At 45.3% G+C, this 19,718-nt stretch overlaps 1 protein-coding gene across 1 annotated transcript in view; it reads left to right on the top strand.

Moving 5' to 3' along the window:
• LOC104407837 (arf-GAP with GTPase, ANK repeat and PH domain-containing protein 1-like) overlaps window positions 1-19,718 on the top strand; it is a gene marked incomplete at both ends in the record, with an annotated part of 89,858 nt that overhangs the window by 35,234 nt on the left and 34,906 nt on the right. The window contains one exon of the mRNA XM_010017221.1: window positions 7,871-7,975. Within this exon, the coding sequence (XP_010015523.1) occupies window positions 7,871-7,975 (105 nt within the window). The remainder of the gene's footprint in view (window positions 1-7,870; window positions 7,976-19,718) is intronic.

The raw sequence follows: 19,718 nt of genomic DNA, 5'->3' as shown, positions 1-19,718 counted from the left end.
CTTCTCACCCCCCCCCCCCCCCCCCCCAAATGCTCTGTTTGTTTCTGAAGGGAAATAAATGTTTTGTTGCTTCTTTTTCATCCCTGACCCTTCAGCCATCCCCGCCACCAGGAGCGTTTCTCCTCTTAGAGCCTTTTCCAAACGACCCGTTCCGTGCAGCCGGGTTTGCTCGCAATGAATCAGTTTCCCAATAGTTGTTTTCCCTTTTAATCCCAGTCTCAGCAGCAGCCTCTCAGCGAGGCGGTTGGCGTGGATGCTGACTTCAGTTGTGGGCAGTGTAGTTAGAGCTCAGTGCGTGGTGCTGGAGCAAGAGGTAAGAGTTCAAACGGAGCCGAGCGCTGCCGGCTCCTCTGCTGCTGACTTAGCCCCCTTGGCATCAGCTGCTTGGCTTCTCCCACGCTAACATAATGATTTGCATCATGGTGCATTTCACATCAGTGCTGACGATGGTGTCAGGGAAACCACAACTGCCAATGCCAAGGGGTTAATAAACCGACTACTTGAGATTATTAAGGGCCGTGATTATTATCTTTTCACCAGGCCAGAGTAAGTGGAACAAACCTCGTAAGGCAACGGAGGTAGAAGCTGCTGTAAGGCAGGAAAATACTGTGATTTGTTAGGTGCTGTGCCTCGTGCAGAGTGGTAAACTGGATTTTGAGCGAGACGTGTGCCATGCCTTTAAATATGTAATTGCATTTTGTAAAGCATTTGAATTTAAACTCTGTAGAAAGGACATAGGGATAACCGCAGAGTATGCAATGTGCTCTTGGTTTTATAAAGTCTAATCTTAGAAGTAATCATAAACTGGGGCTAACGAAAGACTGCCCCTTTCACAAAGCTATCAAATTGAAGGAAAACTCAGGAACTACCTTCTAACATCTGTGTCCTTCAACTGCATGTCCCTCATTGTCTTCTGATGTCCTGTTTGGGTGTCTGGAGTATTATGGTGGCAAAGCAGAGCAGCTTTGGACTTGCCGTGCTTTGCCAGAGCAGCGTGTTAATTGCTCCATCTGGATCCTGCAGCACAGCTGGATCTTCAGCTTTCTATTCCAGTTCTTCTTTAGACACCAGGGTGACTGTTCTTCCATGAGCATCTTTTTGCCTCTTCATGAAGCTGCTCGTTAGGTGGGTGAATGTGACATACCAGATAATGGTTTCCTATCCTTTAGTCCCCACATTGCAGCGCAGTTGTCTCTTCTCAACCACATTGTGCTTAAACTGCAGTGAGTAGGTTCCTGTGCTCAGCAACATCCTTGAGGAATCCTTGTCTGTGCCATGTTGGAAGTACATACCCTACCTTTTAAAAGCCCTGCAGCTGTAAGCCAGGGGGGTGTGAACACTTCCCTTGAAGTTATTTGCTGTATATCAGAGGAACTTGTGCGTTACCTGCTCTTGGTGGGTAAGGTCAGAATCTGGAGCCGAGTTGTTGGAGCAATCTTCAGAAACAAAACCACAATAACAGAAAGCACTAAGTTTCTTCTTCCCATTTACCATGTCTTCAGTGTGCCTGGCTGCAGTAAGAACACACGGAGTCTTTTAGGGTTTTGGACCGGGGAGGGGGGTATTGCAATGTTGTTGTTAGATACTGAAGTTGAAGAACCTTTAAGGTCTCCTATTTTCAGATCTCTTTACAGCATTCCATTTTCTGTAGCCTTTGCTTTGTGGTTCAGTTGGTCCCCAGTTGCACCCTGTTCCTGTAAGAGATGTTTACTACAGGTTTCCAACTGTAAAACTTAAAAAGCTTCATAGGTAATTACCAAAAACCCCAAGCAGCATTCCCTTAAATTTGTGGGATATAAATACTTGAGGTTTGGAAATCAAGAAAACAAGTTACATTTGTATGGAAGGATTCACAGAACCCCAGCCTGGTTTGGGTTGAAGGGAGGTTAAAGATCATCCAGTCCCACCTTCCACTAGAGCAGGTTGCTCCAAGCCCCTGTGTCCAACCTGCCCTTGAACACTGCCAGGGATGGGGCAGCCACAACTGCAATCTCTTACAGTTAAATTCTGGAAGCAAAGAAGATCAACTAAGATCTAATCTCTCATTTGCTATTAGGACAAGCAAGACTAGACCCAGTGCTGCTGGCCAGGCTTCCTAGAGATGGCTGGTCATGCAGTCCTGGGGGACTTGCCAACATTTGTTCATCATGTTGATAGATACAGAGGAAGCGAATGTTTTAGTGTCCAGAACTCATGTGAATGGTTGCCCTTGCAGCTCTGTGACGGAGGATGTTCCTGATGAGCACGAGGCTTTTCTGTTGTGAAGAGGATGTCAGTGATAGAGCTGTAGAAAATTCATAGCAGTGCTAGGTACTAATCATAGTTGTGAGAGCTGAAAACCTGTGTGGAAATCTAACAGCTTAGGTTTTAATGATTAACTGCAAGATGAGATGCTTCATTTTGTCAAAACAACATCAGGGTAACGGGGTGGGGTTGGCTAAAAATTAGGGGAAGGGCAGAGCCTTGGGCGACATAGTTTAGTGTGTGGTGTCCCTGTTCATGGCAGGGGGGTTGGAACTAGATGATCTTAAGGTCCTTTCCAACCCTAACTATCTATGATTCTATGATGGCAGTACCTTAGCCATGGCAGTGGTGTACGCTTCTGAAAAGAAACAGCAACCAAAGTACCATATTACCTTTTCCAGAAGGTCCAATTGTACTTGGCATTGCCAAGAAAAGCCAAATATACCAGGTCCTATAAAAACAAGCAAACCAAAATCAACCAACCAAAAAAACCCCCCAAACAACAAGAAGAAAAACCCAACCTCAAGTCAAGTGCATCATCTCTTGGTGACCATCTTGTATGTTGATGATCCAGGTCGAGGGAAGGGATCCTGCCCCTCTGCTGTGCTCTGGGCAGGCCCCCCCCTGCAGCCCTGATCCAGCTCTGGGGAACAGCACAAGAGGGACGTGGAGCTGCTGGAGCGAGGCCAGAGGAGGCCCCGGAGCTGCTGCGAGGGCTGGAGCAGCTCTGCTCTGGAGCCAGGCTGAGAGAGCTGGGCTGGGGCAGCTGGAGAAGAGAAGGCTCCTGAAGGGGACACCTCAGAGCAGCTCCAGGGCCTAAAGGGGCTCCAGGAAACCTGGAGAGGGGCTTTGGACAAGGGATGGAGGGACAGGCCAAGGGGAATGGCTTGAACCTGCCAGAGGGGAGACTGAGATGAGCTCTGAGGCAGAAGCTCTTCCCTGTGAGGGTGCTGAGGCGCTGGCACAGGGTGCCCAGAGAAGCTGTGGCTGCCCCATCCCTGGGAGTGTTCAAGGCCAGGTTGGACACAGGGGCTTGGAGCAACCTGCTCTAGTGGAAGGTGTCCCTGCCTGTGGCAGGGGTTGGAGCTGGAGGAGCTTTAAGGTCCTTTCAACCCAAATCACTCTGGGATTCTGTGATCAGCATCTGCATTTTGATGGCCTGTATTTGTGGGAAGTATGTAAGTCCCTTCTGCTACCATCTGTAGCAGAAAACTGAGGCAGCTCACCTGCAGCATCTTTGGTGTAGCATTAAGCAACTTCATGAGGTCACTTTTTTAAACTCTGATCATTTCCTGCTTAATACCTGAAATACTTCCCAAAACCAAACTCATAATTGCTTCACCATTTCTCTTCATCTGTTGTTTAAACAAGCAAGGTTCGTAGCTCACGGGAAGGCATCTGGAGGGGCGAGATTTAACCAATTACTACGTATTCACATGAACTGTGTATATTCTGTGTAGTGGTCCCTTAACCCGCATTGGGTGTGTTTTTCTTACCTTAAGTCAAATCAATTCTACACTGGTGGCTTTTCATTAGCTGCTCCTGCTCACACAGTAATGATTGGGATGCAGAGCCTGATGGCAGTCTGTAACTTCTCCTGGTGCCCTGAAGCTCAACAACGTTAAGCTGATTGACTCAGTTAGGGCCCCAGTCTCTAACAGCAAATGCAATCAATAAATCTTTGTTGGTAAATAATTGCTATCGAACAGAGTTTTAATATAAATTTATGAGTGGTGTTTTATCACAGCTTGAGGCTACAGCAAGCCACTGAGTGATGGATTTCAGATAACACTTACATTCATTACATTAACTTTGTAAGTTATTTAAAGCTTGTACACTTAACATTGCTTTTGGCTTGCAATGACCTCCTGGGACTAGGCATAGCATACACATTACTAATAAAGAGCTCGCAGCACATACAGGCAGTTCCTCCATTGCTGTGTACGGTGACGCAGTTCCTCGAGCCACCAAAACCCAACAAGTGAGGTTCGTGCACTCCGGTTGATGTCTTTTTCCTGTGGCTCATCGGAAGTACAAGCTGGTGCAGGCTGGTAGGAGAAACGTTCCTTCCTCAGACACGGCGTTGGCAGTTTTGGAGAGGAGGTGGTAAAAGAGTTGAATTTGAAGTGTGAAATTCTCCGCAGTTCATGGGGAAATCAGAGGTGTTAAGTTCCCAGTGTTGAGTCTGGAGGCTTTGGTTTAGCCAAGACCAAACTGCAGGGGGAAGCCTGTAACGAATGGCAGATTTCATACACATTAGGAGAAATAATGTTATCCAATTAGTGATAATTTCAGGCAGAGATTATTGGGGGGGGACTAAATCTGTATTTTGAAGTGGAATTTGATTTACTTTGTCCCTTACTACGTCGCTTGGAGACTAAATGTGATTTCTCTGATGTGCTGTGTGTATGTGGGGGCTGCTTGGCTGTGACTGGAGATGTGTCCAATCTACCTCTAAATTGCCTTGAAAGTACCAAAGGTCAGTGGGAACCATGTATCTGGTTTCCTACGTGAGAGTATCTGATGTGACTTAAATGCAGACATAATGTGACTGAAGTGAAGGGCTTTTTCTATTGTTTTTTTTAATAACATTTCTTGTCATATGTGGGCCATCTGTTGGGGGGGGGGAGTGTTGGTTTCTTTTTTTAAGTTTAGTTACTGTTAAAGTGCATTTATAACTGATGTCAACTGATGTCAGTTTATAACTAACTCCCCTACTAAGAGCATTTCTCTGGACCATTCTATCTAATTACCCCAGACAAAGTGGTAGTCTCTGGCCTTGGGGGAAAGAAAAGTGCGTTTTATGGTACATGGGCTTCTGCTCCATAACACTTCACATTGGCTCCTTGCATTGGGGGTTGGAACTTGATGGTCTTAAGGTCCTTTCCTTAACTAGGCTGTGATTCAGAGCAGTTTCCTCTGGCAGATAGTTTTCATTCTCACCTAATAGAAAAATCTGTTCTTTTTGCCAAGGTAGAGCCTAAAGGAAGTGGATTGGGAAATCTGGTTTGTTAGTAAGGCATAAATAGGTACATCATCCATATTTAGTGCTGAGGTTGTAGCTTTTTTACATGGAAGCACAGAATTCTGCTTGAAAATCAAGGTGTGAAACCTGATTTTGAATCAATTTCTTCATTTCGGTCCAAAACCTGAATTTCATAGTTCACACGTCGAGAGCAGCAAAACTTCAGTGTAGTAAAAATCATGAAAGTGGTAGGTTTTTACTATTTATTGGCATGAACTGAAAACTACCTAAATCATGACATGTTTTCTAGATGGCAAAGGGCCAGTTAGAAAGGGGTGAAATACATATTTTTTGCCTTCTTCAAAACTGCAGAAAAAGGCCGGGGGCGGGGGAGGGAATCACTGTTGTGATCTTTTGATCTTTGCAGCTTTTTCCCCATTAAAAGGTCTGAAGAACAAACCCTTGCAGGGAAACAGTAATTTTTGATCCCCGCAGCACAACCGTAACTAGAATTGGGTCCCCTAAATGCGAGCAAATGTGCTGCAGGTGAGGTATGAAAGATGGGAAAGGTGAAGCGACAGATCACCTACTATAGACAAACACACACACGTCAAAGGCAGGAATAAGCTTTCATTTTTTAATAGAAGAAAACAACGTCTAAGCACTGGAAGACAGTAATTGGGATGTGCGAGTCGCGCTCGCAGAAGCTTTTGTAAGACGCTGTTACAGAAACCCCATTCTTCCTTGGAAAAGTTTGAGTTGTAGCAAAGAACAGCCCAAAAACCCCAGAAATGTGACCCCCAGCAAGTCTGGAGTTTGTACCACTGTGTAAGTCAGTCATCCAGCACCAGCTTTTCCTTATGGTCTCATCCACAGGTTGCTGTGACGTGGGAAGGGTTGTTCTCTGAAGCTCTATTGAGAGCGTGTGGTCAGCACCAGGCAGTTGTGAACTAGGTTTTTCCAACTGGGATCATCAATCTGGTTGCAAAAGGGGAGTTGTTAGTTCATGTCGATTGTGACAACGAACTTATAACATCTGGAATTTGTCTATTTCTGCATAAAGACTTCTTGTGCAGAACTGCCCCATGTCCTCTCAGCACAACTTGCTTTCAAGGTTGTAACCCACCTCAACCAACACAACTCCGTGCACCATGCTTGATAGTGCAACTGTCTGTGTCCTGTTTACTTCTTTTGTTTTAAGTTCTGTGGCAAATGAGAATGGAGAAACTACTTTTATGGGGATTAGAGAACTGAAGGTTGTATTAGTTTAGATTTGTGCTGTAGGTTTATGATTTCATGAAATTAATCTAAGTGTCTTCCTTTACTGGAACTTGATCTGTGGAACTGGTACGGTAGGTACTGTACGTGGTGTCTCCACAGGGACATTTCAGGAAGACTTTCAGTAACCAAAGTACTGTATGAATTCATTCATGTTATGTTTTGCTTTTCTAAGTGACTTTCTATATTTAAGCTGAAAATGGGTTAATATGCAGTAGTAGTCCTTGTCCTTTTGAACACAACGATGACTTCATCTCAAGTGTGGATTGTTAGCAGTCATCAGGGATGTTTAGGTTGAATACAGTGTGTGGGAAGATGAGCCACCTTTCTGGTCACACCTCTTTCATTAAATTATCCAGAATTTATTGGGAAAACTGCGTATTTGACCAGTTTCCATTTTGTTGCTCCTGCCTGGAATTGTCATCTCTTGCTGGAATGAATAACTTGGAGGATTCCCATTGCAATGGCACCTTACTGCAGGAGGGAATGAGAACATACAAATGTATGCTCTTCCCTGCTTGTGGAGAGGCTGAGCCTGGGCAAAACCGAATCCCTGGGAACATGCTGAAGGAAGCACAAGCCTCGCAGTAGGATCCTCACTCAGCCTGGGGTGCATCACTTATTTTAGAGGGCCAGGAAATGCACTGAGCTTTGTGTCCTTTTCAACTTGGTGTCACGTGAAAATGTGCTTTCCTGAGGCTTGGAATTCAGTGCAAAAGGGTTTTTACCTCTCAGCCTGGAGAAGAGAAGGCTCCTTAATGGGAGACCTCAGAGCAGCTCCAGTGCCTAAAGGGGCTCCAGGAAACCTGGAGAGGGGCTTTGGACAAGGGATGTAGGGACAGGACAAGGGGAATGGCTTGAACCTGCCAGAAGGGAGACTGAGATGAGCTCTTGGGCAGAAGCTCTTCCCTGTGAGGGTGCTGAGGCGCTGGCACAGGGTGCCCAGAGGAGCTGTGGCTGCCCCATCCCTGGGAGTGTTCAAGGCCAGGTTGGACACAGGGGCTTGGAGCAACCTGCTCTAGTGGAAGGTGTCCCTGCCCGTGGCAGGGGTTGGAGCTGGAGGAGCTTTAAGCTCCCTTCCAACACAAACCAGGCTGGGATTGTGTGATTCTCTACCCGTTGAATAAAGCCAGGGCTGTTACAGCCTTTTCTGTTTACTTTACTTGCTTTATGAAAGCCTCATTTAGAGCTTTTTCTCATCAATTGCAAACACTGAAGCTGCCCAGGAGGTAAACGTGCACCCTGGGAGAAGCAGGAGAAAATGAGTAACTTGCAGAAGAAAGTTACTAAAATTGTCAGTAATATTTATCTCTTTCAGTGTCTTCAGCAGTTGTGTGTTGGCAAAAGAGTGTTAATGGTATTGTTCCTTCTCTACTCCAATAGGGTATGCTGCTAAAAAGAAGTGGCAAGTCACTGAATAAAGAATGGAAGAAGAAATACGTGACGTTGTGCGACAACGGTGTGCTGACCTACCATCCTAGTTTACATGTGAGTACACCACACTCTGCATGTTCAGCAGCATCAGGCCCTTATAAAGCAGTGGTAGCAAGTGTGTCTGATGTGGTTTTGTTGAGCCCCCTTTGGTGGAGCGACTTCTTCCTCTCTCTTAATTCTCCCTCTGAAAAAGGCATAATCTGAAATAAAACTCCCTGGTGCAAGGCTGAGTACAGTTGAGTTCCTTTGATGCCCCTGAAGCGGGGTTCTCTTGCACCTCAAGAGATGGTTTAAACCTTTGTTTTGTGCTGATGTTTTCCCAGACTTTGTTAAAAACCAGAAGCATTTTCTAAGAAAAACGTGCCCTAGATGTAGTAAAGAGTGAGGAAAGTTCTGGTATTTGAGTAGTGCTTATGGTTTGTTTTAAAAATGGCTTAGCTATTAAAACACGTGCCATAAAACTTCAACTAAGGCATCTCTCATTGTGTCTGCCCAAAGACCTGGTGTGTCCCTCCTCAATGAGTGTATAACACAGCCCTTAGGTCTGGTTTTGGGGGTGGAAGGAGCACAGTGATCTGTAGCCCACCTCTTCTGCCCCAACCGTGCCAGCAGGAGGAAAAGTGAGATTTGTCAGAGCTCGATCCCTGCCAGAGCACTTTGAAAGTCAGAGGCAATGTGGGGACTCCAGATCTTGGAACTCCCAGGGGATTCCAGCTCCCTCGCTTGCTCTGTAGTACAAGCAGTGGTAAAATTTGACAAAAAACATGGTGTGACCCTCACCCAGCTCTTGAGAATCTTACCTGGCTTTATATTTTATCATCATAGCACACAGGGAAACCTGAGGGTGGCCGGTTGTACTGTTTATAGGAGTAGTTTCTAAACCTATTGGTCATTTTGAGCTCCTGGGCAATTTTTCATTAAGGAGTGAAAAATGAAGGTTTTGATCAGATGCATTTCTGGGGCTTACAGATGATGTGGGGCTTATAGACCTGCATGTGGAACTGGCAGGGAGTTTCTGCTTTAGCCGGGTGATGTCTGAGGAGCATGGCCACCTGATGCTGTGCTTGCACCAACTTGCTGTTCCCTGTCTGCTGAATGTTAGCACTTTCTCTGGCTGGACACAAGATTTCATAGTCTCAGGCCCTGACTAATAATGCTTTGCTGTCGTTCTTGATGTTATGTCCATGTCTCTTAAGAATTATTTCATGTTAGATGACAGCTAACATCAAAACATTGCTGCTTTCTATCAGAAATCTTGTCCCTCAGCCACTGGGTTCTGCAGCAAGGTTTTCACTGTTCTCTTTTGTGAAACTGGACAAGTTTGTCCTCTTTGGCCACTCTCAGTGCCTGTGAATTTAGGGTATTCTGCCATCAAGTAGTCCTGAAATACCTGTATTGTGTATTGGTGTTGCTTACGGAAGGGGAGCATGGATACTGCATGCTCCCCATGGAACTCCCACATGAGTTTCCCTTAGGTTGTGTTGGCCAACTCTGGGTCATCAAGCAAGGAGGACTCAAGCTGCCATTGTTGGTGCCCAAATCCCTTCCTTGCTTTGTGGAAGTGCTCTATTGTTCCTGGCAGTGGCTGTGCATGTGTTAGTTTTTCCTTGCCTCTTGCAGACAATAGAGTACTTCTTCTCTGAGGGCTTCCCTACAGCTGCTTAGTGTCCCCTAGAGTGAGAATCCATTGAGATTAGAGGTAATTACTTTGAGATTAGAGGTAAATCCATTGGAGATTAGAGAGAATCCATTTAAAGAAGAAGTAATTACTAGCCTGTAATTGTTTCCCTCTATCCCCCACCGTGTCCCCCCACCTCAATAAAAAGGTACATGGCTCCATACTTCCATTTGCGCAGCCCTCCTTGCACAGATTGGAGAGGTTTTAATGTGCTACTTCTCCTTGGCTGTATGTGGGTAGGTAGTAGTAGAGCTTTCTGTTGTCTTCAGCCTTCAAAGAGTCACTGTGCTACATACTGTCAGTGGACTATTTACTGTCATTTAACTGTTGTCCATACACCCTGCTGAGCATTCCTCATCCATCAGGCAGTAGTAATATGTGAGCAGCATCTTCTCTGCTCTGTGCCAACCCCGGTGGGAGGAAGAGGCAGAACTAGATTCTTGAAGTCAATTCCTGCTATAGTTTGTACACAACTTTATAGGCAGGACAGTTGGAATTTCCCCTTGGGTATTGCTGAGTGAATGGGTTTTCCCACACAGAGAACTGTGACAAAAGTCAGATCCTAACACCTGCATTGGAAGAACCTGTTATGATATTGAATGGCTGATAGGGAGCCCTGTATTCAGTATTGCTAGAGATCTGGCCAGAAGTGGCTCAATGTGTTCAGTGGCAGCTCAGGCATGAAGGTGGTGTTTTAATACAGGGAATGTGTCCATGTTGCAGAAATCAGCCCTGTCATCCTCCTTGAAAGGATTGGCTACAAAATGAAAGGTTTTGGGCTGGGGAGTAAAGAATAAAATGAGTACTTTCTTACAGAGGAGGTGTCCCTGGAAGGGTCAGGCCTGTTTGGCAGGGCAGCATGTTGAAATGACTGCTGTATTGTGCCAGCTAAATGAGTAACTACTAATGCCACCGGGTTGACGTTTGACACAATAGCTAAATTCATATTCTTTCTTTTCAAGAAAGTGGGGGGAGAGAAAAATGGGGACAGAAAAATACATGTACATAAGCACCCTACTGTTTTCTGACTTGGTCATGTCAGGTTTTTTCAAGAGCCTCAAACCTTCCCGTCCCTTGGGATGCTGAGGAGCTGCGCCGATAGAAAATGGTGGGGATAATGAGAGAGAACTTTGACCTGCAGGCTTCAAAGTTCACCATAGCTACCTATTCATCTTATGCTTCTGGAGTCTAGCTGTTGAGTGGATGACTAAAATTCTGGCTGGCAAATTCAGTGTCAGCCTTCCCAAAGGGACCTGTGGGAATTTGCCTGGGCATCTCTTGGCTTTTAATGGCAGAGTGCCATGTGCGAGGGCTCCCAAAATGCATTCAGCAGAGTACCTGCTGGGCAGCATTACATCCTGCTGCTTAAGCTAAGCCTTATCCTGATAAATAGCTGATGATGTTTCACCAGTCTGTCTGCCAGAGAGTTGCCATCATGCCACAGGTCAGTAGGTGGCAAAGCTTTAGCTGTGGATGTCCATTTTCTGTTCTTGAATCCCCATCACCACCACTGCCCCTCGTTCATGAAAAGAAGAAAAGAAAAAAGAAAAAGGCACTTTCTTCCCCTTTTATACTTAATCTGTTCTAGATTTGATTTCAAATAAAAGCACAGCGCTGTGGCACCTTACGGGGGAAGAACAGCTTCTTTAATACATGAGAGGTAGGTCTGATGTCCATCTAGAACACCCCTGGTATGCGAAACCTACATAGCGACGTTGATTTTTGCTTGCTGAGGTCGGTATTGCAGTCATGCCACTCTTGTTCCTTGTTCCCACCCTCACTGATCTGGTTTGATAACCTGTAGTGAGCTGTGTAGGATTGTAGCGGTGATGGGGGGACAACCTATCTTTGTCTCCTTGAGAAGTGTGTGGTCTGCTGTCTGCTCAGTTCATCTGGCATAGCCACAGTTTCCAAACTCTTCCTTGAAAATAGGTTAGATATTTAGGATATTTAGATCAGATACAAGGCAGAAGCTCTTCCCTGTGAGGGTGGTGGGGCCCTGGGACCTTAGAGCTCCTCCAGCCCCAACCCCTGCCATGGGCAGGGACACCTTCCACTAGAGCAGGTTGCTCCAAGCCCCTGTGTCCAACCTGGCCTTGAACACTGCCAGGGATGGGGCAGCCCCAGCTTCTCTGGGCACCCTGTGCCAGTGCCAACAAAGTATTCCATCTCTCCTCATCTTTTTGAGAACACCAGTGCTGGGTGGACTCTGTGGCATCTTTGTGCATGGCTGAGGTGGTCTGAGAGTGGAGCTGGGGGCTGCTCTACTGAGGAGCAGCACTCACCTTCATGGTTACGGATAACCACCTACAGCCATTGCTTCGGTTCAGCCTTATTTTCAGGGTTGCCTTACCTCAGGCTGTTTAATAGCTCCAAAGTGTGTTGTTTGTGCTGCTTTAATAGAAGTATTCATGCTGTTACATATTTCTCAAATACCATCGTGTATGCCCTTTTTCCCCCCCTCTTTCTGTTTTTCCTTCAAAGGAATGTAAAGCTGAATATCGGCTGACTCTGAAAGCCCTTCTAGCTGGCCTTCCCATGAACAGCTAATCCTGAAATCAGGCTTTGGTCAATACATATTTGAACTGCCAAAACGATATGCATATGTTGCTTTTCACGCAAGATGTAGCTCTGCCTCCTGAAAGAGTAGTGATCAAAGCAAATCCTACAGTGCAAAAATAAGGATACAGTTCGAGCGGTGATGAATAAATCTGTCTGAAGCGTGTATAAAGTTATTGCATCCATTAATACACCTGAAACATTGGTTGAGATAGAAAAAATGAATTACAGGGACAGCTACAAAATACGTGTATAGTAATTGCTTATCACAGTTGATGAGTTGATGCCCTATTTCTTTGCCACTCATCATGACTGGCCTTTTTATCAAAGCTGTGTTTAGAGCAGCATTCTCCTTTCTCACATTTCATCTGACATCTTAAAGATGTAGTGGAGGGAAAACCAGCTTGGGAGGAAAACCTAAGAACAGATGGGGAAAACAGAAGCTAAAATGCATTTGCTGTCCGTAAGTGAGACCTATCATTTGGGATAGGTGCCAAGGCCAATTATTTTCCACCCCCCTGGTTTCGTGGCTTTTCAGACTAGAAAGAGTCTTGCTTGAAAGTGCCGTTGCACCTGCCCTGCTCAGTGAGAAATTAGGTTGTAGTTACTGATGGTCAGCAAACTGCCCTGGGAAATACTCCAAATATCTAATGCCAGGCGCTGGGGAAGGAAAAGGCTGATTACTCACAGTAACTTCTTACAGATCCTCAGAGGTCACAAAGGAGGCGAACAGGAAGCAGGTTTTGTTTCCAAGTCCATTCATTTCAGAGGGCACGACAAGATGTATCACGTCATTAGCGTGGGATATTGTGCCAAGCGCTGTGCTGCTATTGCAGAGCAAACTTGCAGCATGTAGCAACCATACATTTCGGTGTCGTATCTGCTCTCTCTCCGAAAAGGCAGGGAAAATTTTTGGCTTTGGAATGAGTTGCAATTTAAATGGCAAAAGCCAAGCTATTAATTAATCACAGGGTTTTATAAAAGTAGAGCTTCCTGTCCAGCAGAGCTAACTGCTGGGGATATAAATGCTTCATAAATTACTCAGGATGGTAAAACTCTGATTTGTCTTTTACAGCAGTTCTTGTTACAAAGGCTGAATGAGAAGTGACACGCAGACAGAAGAATTTCCCTCAAACCTTATGAAAATGAGTGAGCCATTTAAAACAAACACAGACACTTGGGGAAGCTGCTGTTGGGTTGCAAGTGTTGCCCTGACTTCCCCACACACACACACACACACAAACACCACCACTCAAACTGATTCACACCACAGCAGAGATATAATCAATGTTTTTTGTTAGGGAAATTTCATGTTCTTGGTTCCCCATGTGAAGAAAAGAGCTCTGAGATGACCTCCTTTGCGTCAGGACAGAATGCTTTAGGGTGATCAGCGTTTTCCAAAACGCGTTTTCATTCCTCTGTTCTCCCCAGAAGCATTTCATTGCTTTTCTTAAGATTAACTATATGTGAGGAAGCTGAATGATGTTATGCCCATATTTATATGCAGAGGATGGCTAATTTAACAGGACCTTTGGATGAATACACTCCACTGTGGCTCATAAGCCCATGGTAGGTTCGTTGCTGAGGTCCTTCCTAGGAAGGTGGCGGTGGGCAGGGGGGAAGAGAGGAGTTGGAGACTTGAGTTTCTTCTTAGGTGTGCCTGTGGCCCCAACTGGAAACCAATCAAGGAGCGATTTATGTTCATTAAGTGCTTGTCAAAACTGAAAAATTTTCTAATCAACAGCAATCTAGCTGAGGCCCCTCAATGGCTGGGAGTGTCGCCTCCGCAGCATCGGCTATTTGCCTGTTACAACTCTAGGCTAGAAATCCACTGATGATTACATTAGGCTAAGCTGCGAAGTAAATGAACCATGTCTTATTTAGGTGCAACTAGCTTCAGTGTAGTCCTGCCCCGCAGGGCACTTTATAGCATTTTATGGCTTTAAAATTAGTGTAGCTTCCCATTTGCTGCAGGGTGCTGCATGTTATGCCTTTGAACTCAATAAGCAAAGGGAAGGGGGCCTTTTGTTTTTTTTCCCCACACGTACACCCCCCTCTTTTCTTCTCTCTGCACTTTAGCAATTTCGTTTTGCATCTTTTCCAGACGGCATTTTGCAATAAAAATGTCTGACTGCCACAAGTCAAGGCTCCATCCATCCATTTCCCGGAGGTTTGGGGGCTTATGGTCCTTTGGTCTTTTGGTTTGGGGGGAAGGGGATTGGGTGGTGGTGTTGCCGAAGGTGAACAATAGGTTTTGTGAGTCCGATAGGTCAGCTCAGGAAATGGGAATTGTGGTTCAGAAGCTAGGCCACCCACAGTTTTAACATGTCATCCAGAGGTGCAGCCATAAACTTCCTTTTCCATAATAATTTCTATCTCGCCTCCGATGGGGAAACACTATCCCAGCCTCAGGAAGTTGAGCCTTGGGAGTGTTTTGTCTGGTTGAACGGTGGGGAAAAACTGCTATGGAATGAAGGTGTTTTTCTCAGAAGCTCCGTGTAAACCAGGGACACATCTGAGAAGGATCTGGGGCCTGGACCTGTTCCTAATGTTGGGAAAACCAGGCTGCTACGGAGAGATTTGAGTAGCTCAAAGTGAGAAAAAGCGTGATGTTCTTGCTTGTGCACCGTTGTAGGTACTGCTCTCAGAGAGCCTCTCTGGTGTGCTATGTCGTGGGTTGGAAAAGAGTGGAAGAAGCACATGGGGAGGCTGTCTAGGAGGGAGCAGGCATTTTTCAAAGCATTAACACTAAGGCACATGGCAATCCTGAGACGAGTGGTTTTGATGCGAGCTTTGAGTCCGAGCCACCAAGTGCCCTGATGTAAAACATAGAACTTCAATTGTAGAATGGTTTGGGTTTGAAAGGACCTCACGATCATCTGGTTCTAACCCCCTGCTATGCACAGGGACACCTTCCACTAGACCACGTTGTTCCATGGCCCATCCAACCTGGCCTTGAACACTGCCAGGGATGGGGCAGCCACCTCAGTGAAGAGTTTTTCCTTTATCCAACTGAGCCCAGCCACAGAAGGCCCTAATTCTTTGTCTTCTGCAGCTTGATCCTTCTATTTCTCTCTCTTCATGGGCTTGTTTTCTGTTACCTTGGAAGTATTTTGCAGTTGTGCAAATCAAGAGGAAAACCCCTGCCTTTAAGGACATGGGGATTTATACTCCCACTTTGCATGGAGACAACAGTACAAAAAAGCCATGGGGATTTCGTTCTCAAGGTACTAACTGATAAATTCTATGTTCAATAACATTCATACACCTTTTCTTGCTTAATACAGGGATAATGAAATACTATGTTTTTGAAATACAACCTTAGGTATTAGGCATTTTGAGTGTGTGATATGAAAATGACCATCATTTTGCGTTGGAGACATTTGAGAATCCTCAGACTCCCATGTTTTTGATATCCACAGTGTTACATAGAATCCCAGCCTGGTTTGGGTTGGAAGCGACCTTAGAGCTCATCTTTAACTCAAGGATCGTGCTAGGGAGGAAACATGCTGCTACATGCTCAGTGGTCCTTTAGTGAAGTCTTTGTGAGATAACTGGGGTAGACTTCAATGATGTGAGTTTGAATCCCAGTTTCATGGAAGCAACAGCCAGCACTTTCTTCTGCCTTTCCTTCCATCTGATCCATATATCCTTCCACCCTGAATAAGGGGCTAAGCAGGCAGCATCAACACTAAGCGTGGCTGTAGAAGAAGAGATGTTTGCCTGTTTTCTTCAGTCTTCTTGTCCAGGAGGAAGCAGGCAGTGAGCTGGCAGCATCATGTAGCCTGGGTTCAGCTTGTGGCCCTTGGTGAAGCGTCTTCTCTGGCTTTGAGGGCTATCAGTTGTGATGGCAATCAAACACCGCGATGTATTGCAGCAAGTTTAATGACTGCTGGTGTTTGAAAACAAAAAGGGCCCCCAAAATAGAATCACAGAATCATTTTGGTTGGAAAAGACCGTTAAGATCATCGAGTCCAACCATTAATTTATCGTGCCAAGTCCACGACTAAACCAGGTCCCTACGTGCCATGTCTACAATAGCAGTGCTCGTGCCAAGTCCCTCCCTTTTCTTGGGTTTTTAGAGCGGTTTTGGTAGGTCTGTTCAGAAAACATCCTCAGACCCGTTTGCTCAATTTGCATGTCTGAAAAGCTTCTCTTCAGTTAATTGGTTAAATGCATTTTGGCCGTTGCAAAAGGAGAGCTGTATTACGAGCAGAACGAAAGTCATTTTACTCTACATTATCCTGTACCATGGCACATCGTGTCTTTCTTACACAATTCATTTTGTGGTGCTGTCAAATACTATTTTGTGTCACCTTCAGTCAATGCAGCTTTTACCATTTTCGCTGATACTTTATTCACAGTTTATTTAGTCTTCTAGATAATGGTCAATGGCCTTGAGTAGTCAAATTAACACCTCGGCGGCACTATATTTGAGCAAACCTCTAATGATAACCCCAGGATGAAAAGCGATGAGAATCAGCATCGCGAGTGTATCTGTAGGGATTATTGATTGATTGATGCGTTCTGGCCTTAACTGGAAGAGGCAGCATCGCCCCACAGCTGACTAAGATTAAGTTGCCAGTTACTGATAACTGCAGGCCATTACCTGTGTAGTATTTCACAAGCTGGGAGATGAGATGGAGACTTTTTATGGTCCTTCGCTGAAGAAGCCACAGCGTTCGCAGGGTCTGCCATGCTCACCCTGCTGCAGCAAAACGCTACGCTCTGCTCCGGCTCGTACCAGCCGATTTGATTCGAGCACTGCCCGTTATTCCTGTAGGGATCTCTCTGGGACAACTGAGGCACTAATGGCTTGTCTCCCCCCCCGCGGAAGGTGGGAGCCGTGTTAAGCTGTGCTGCTGTCAGCAAGCTGGGAGCTGGGGGTCTCCCCACCACAACTCTCAATTGCTAGCAGGTTTCTCTCACTGCACCTCATTTGCATCTGGGACATCAATTAGCATGTTTGTTGAGGCTAATTGAATGAAACTCAATCATAGCTCTTAATTGCTTGACTATGTGAAAAGAAATCACATTAATGCAGCTAATTAAGTGTATGGCAATAGATGCAACATAATTAGGAGCGAAATGTAGAAAACAAGCGCTGGCGAAGGCGCTGGCGCAGGGGTGCGGGGGACCGGGGCGCTGGCTTCTCCTGTTATCCACATGTTTGGGGAGGGTTCCTTTGCCTTTGCTGCTTGCTTTTCTCCTTTTTTGTTTGGGGTTTTTTTTTTCCCCCTGCATTGTTGAATGATGAACATGGACAAGTTGAGAAGAAAAATGCAAATGGGTTTGCAATTACTACTTTTTCAAGCTGTTGAGGGGCAGAAGATGGCACTTCTGGGGTGGCCCACTGTTGAGTGGGCTCTAGGGACTTGTTAAGTGCTGTTTAAAAGTACTTGGCTTTGAATTACCCTCATGCCTTGTTAAAGGGTTTTTTTCCCCTTTTTTCTCAGATCAGCATTTTCTACAGCTAACATCTAGGGGAGTTATATCTGTAACATTTGCATATCAAAATCAGGCTTGCTGTCTTCTCTTTAACACAGCATATTCCAGATGACAGCAAGACCCTCATCTGTTCTAATCTGATCAAACCCTCCATTGGGCTTCTGAAGAGGCGACGTTATTTTGTAGTCCCAACTTTTATTCCCCAAGTGCAGATCTGAGGGAGCGTGCGTGGGGATGGATGCTCCGGCGGCTGGGAACTCAAGGCTTGCCTCTCCTCCTTGGGGAACTGCAGAGATTATCGCTATGCATCTTGCACACAATGAAAGAGGCTTTATTATTTACATTTGATATATCCCTATAAATATTTAAGCTGACATTAATACCTATGTGGCATCTGTTGTGTTGGGGCACTTCTCGTGTAAGAACGGTATGGCTCCAGCACATTTATTTCCTCCCTGCCAATATTCACTTACTCTCTCAAATGGTTTATAGCTCACCGAAGCCTGGTTTACTCTCAATTAAAAGGGCTTTAATAATGCCCTGTCACATCTCACAAGTTAGCAGGGAAATCATACGTGCTATTCAGCTGAAGAATTTGGAGTAAACACCTCCTCAAACTGGAACGCTGGTGGTTGTACATTAAACAAAATGTGTCTATTAGAAAGAGTACACGCTGAGGTTTAGTCACTATCTGATTAAGGCTCATTTTAAAGCCCATAAGCAATAAATGCTTAATTATGTTCTGCTTATTGTATTTTAATTTGTGAAGAACTGACACTGAACAAGAAAGTTAACGCCAACTTGGTAATTTATGGGTGAAGCAGTTTTGTTCATTCCTAACACCTAGTGAATGAATTGTTACTGACGGGTTGCCTTTGTTGGCAGCAGAGCTCTGTGTTGTCACCCCACAAAGTTTTCAGCCTCCCCCCCTGCCTTTTTACTGTTAACAATCCTCAAACAAAGATGGTGCGTTGGCTTAGTTTGGGACGTTTGTCCCAGATTAACGTCAGCCATGAAGAAATGAATGCTGGTCCCATTGTAGATTGTTGATGGGGTTTTGGGTGTAATATGTAATTTGCACTGTAAAAACTGTCAGAAGATGGAAGGATTTTTGTGAGGGAGCTGATTGCTCCCTGTTGTGGCAGCAGTGAGTTAGACTTTGGCTGTGCTTTTAGTCCATCTGGGAGTTCGCTTGTACAGTTGATGTCCTGGTGGTGTTCAGGCCCGTGTGTGGAGCCAACCTGGTTAAGACTGGTAGTCTTTCATAAAACACCTATCATCTGGCTAAATCTTACCCTGGCCATGTGGACAGCTGGGAGTTATGTCTATGCTGGTGGGTCTTTGCTCATGCAGACACTTGACATCACTCAGGCCTCTGCAAGTTGATCAAGTTCTGTCTGAGCAAGAAGCCCTGATCTTTTCCCAGTCTATAGTTCAAATTGCTGTTTTCCTCTTGGTGTATATAGACCCAGTTGTATTTTTGTGCCGTGTTCTTACCCCTTTCCACCTTGATTTTGCTATCCTGTGCTATCTGTCTTCATGTCTTCTCAGAAGGAACAGTCTCCTTGGCTTCTTTTCGTGTCCTCGTAGTTGTTCCAGTTTCAGTTATGTTTTCTGGAACATGAGTAACAACCACCATGTGTACCAGGAGATGAAAACTCGGGTGTCTTATGTTTGGGCTTGAACATTCACCATCTCTACTGGAAATGTCTCTTCTGATGAATTGTCATTTTCCCTCTGATAAAGACATCCATGTCCATTCGCTTTCCTGTTTTCATCTGAAGCAGCTCATGAATAATTTAGGGAATGCCTTTGGAGCTGGAGAGCACAATCTCAAGGGCCTGTTTTTCCAGAAGCATTTTGCGGAACTTTCCCATGGATTTCTGCAGGCAGTTGACTGCTGTCTTTCCCCAGCTTTGTCTGCTTAGTTCCTCTTTGGGGCTTTCCAAACAAGAACTGGGAAAAGCCTTTTCCACTTCTAGTTTCCAGGTTTTAGTGTGTTTATTCTAATCAGACACAATTTGCATAAGCTTTTCCCTTCCATGATTTTGTGTGTGTGCGGAGGGTAACTTTTGGCCCTGCTGAGCAATTTCAGCCAAATTTGAGGAAGAG

This window comes from Nestor notabilis, unplaced genomic scaffold (assembly GCF_000696875.1).
Source record: "Nestor notabilis isolate BGI_N333 unplaced genomic scaffold, ASM69687v1 scaffold3586, whole genome shotgun sequence".
Taxonomy (NCBI): domain Eukaryota; kingdom Metazoa; phylum Chordata; class Aves; order Psittaciformes; family Psittacidae; genus Nestor; species Nestor notabilis.
This window is presented reverse-complemented; position numbering and strand designations above follow the sequence as displayed.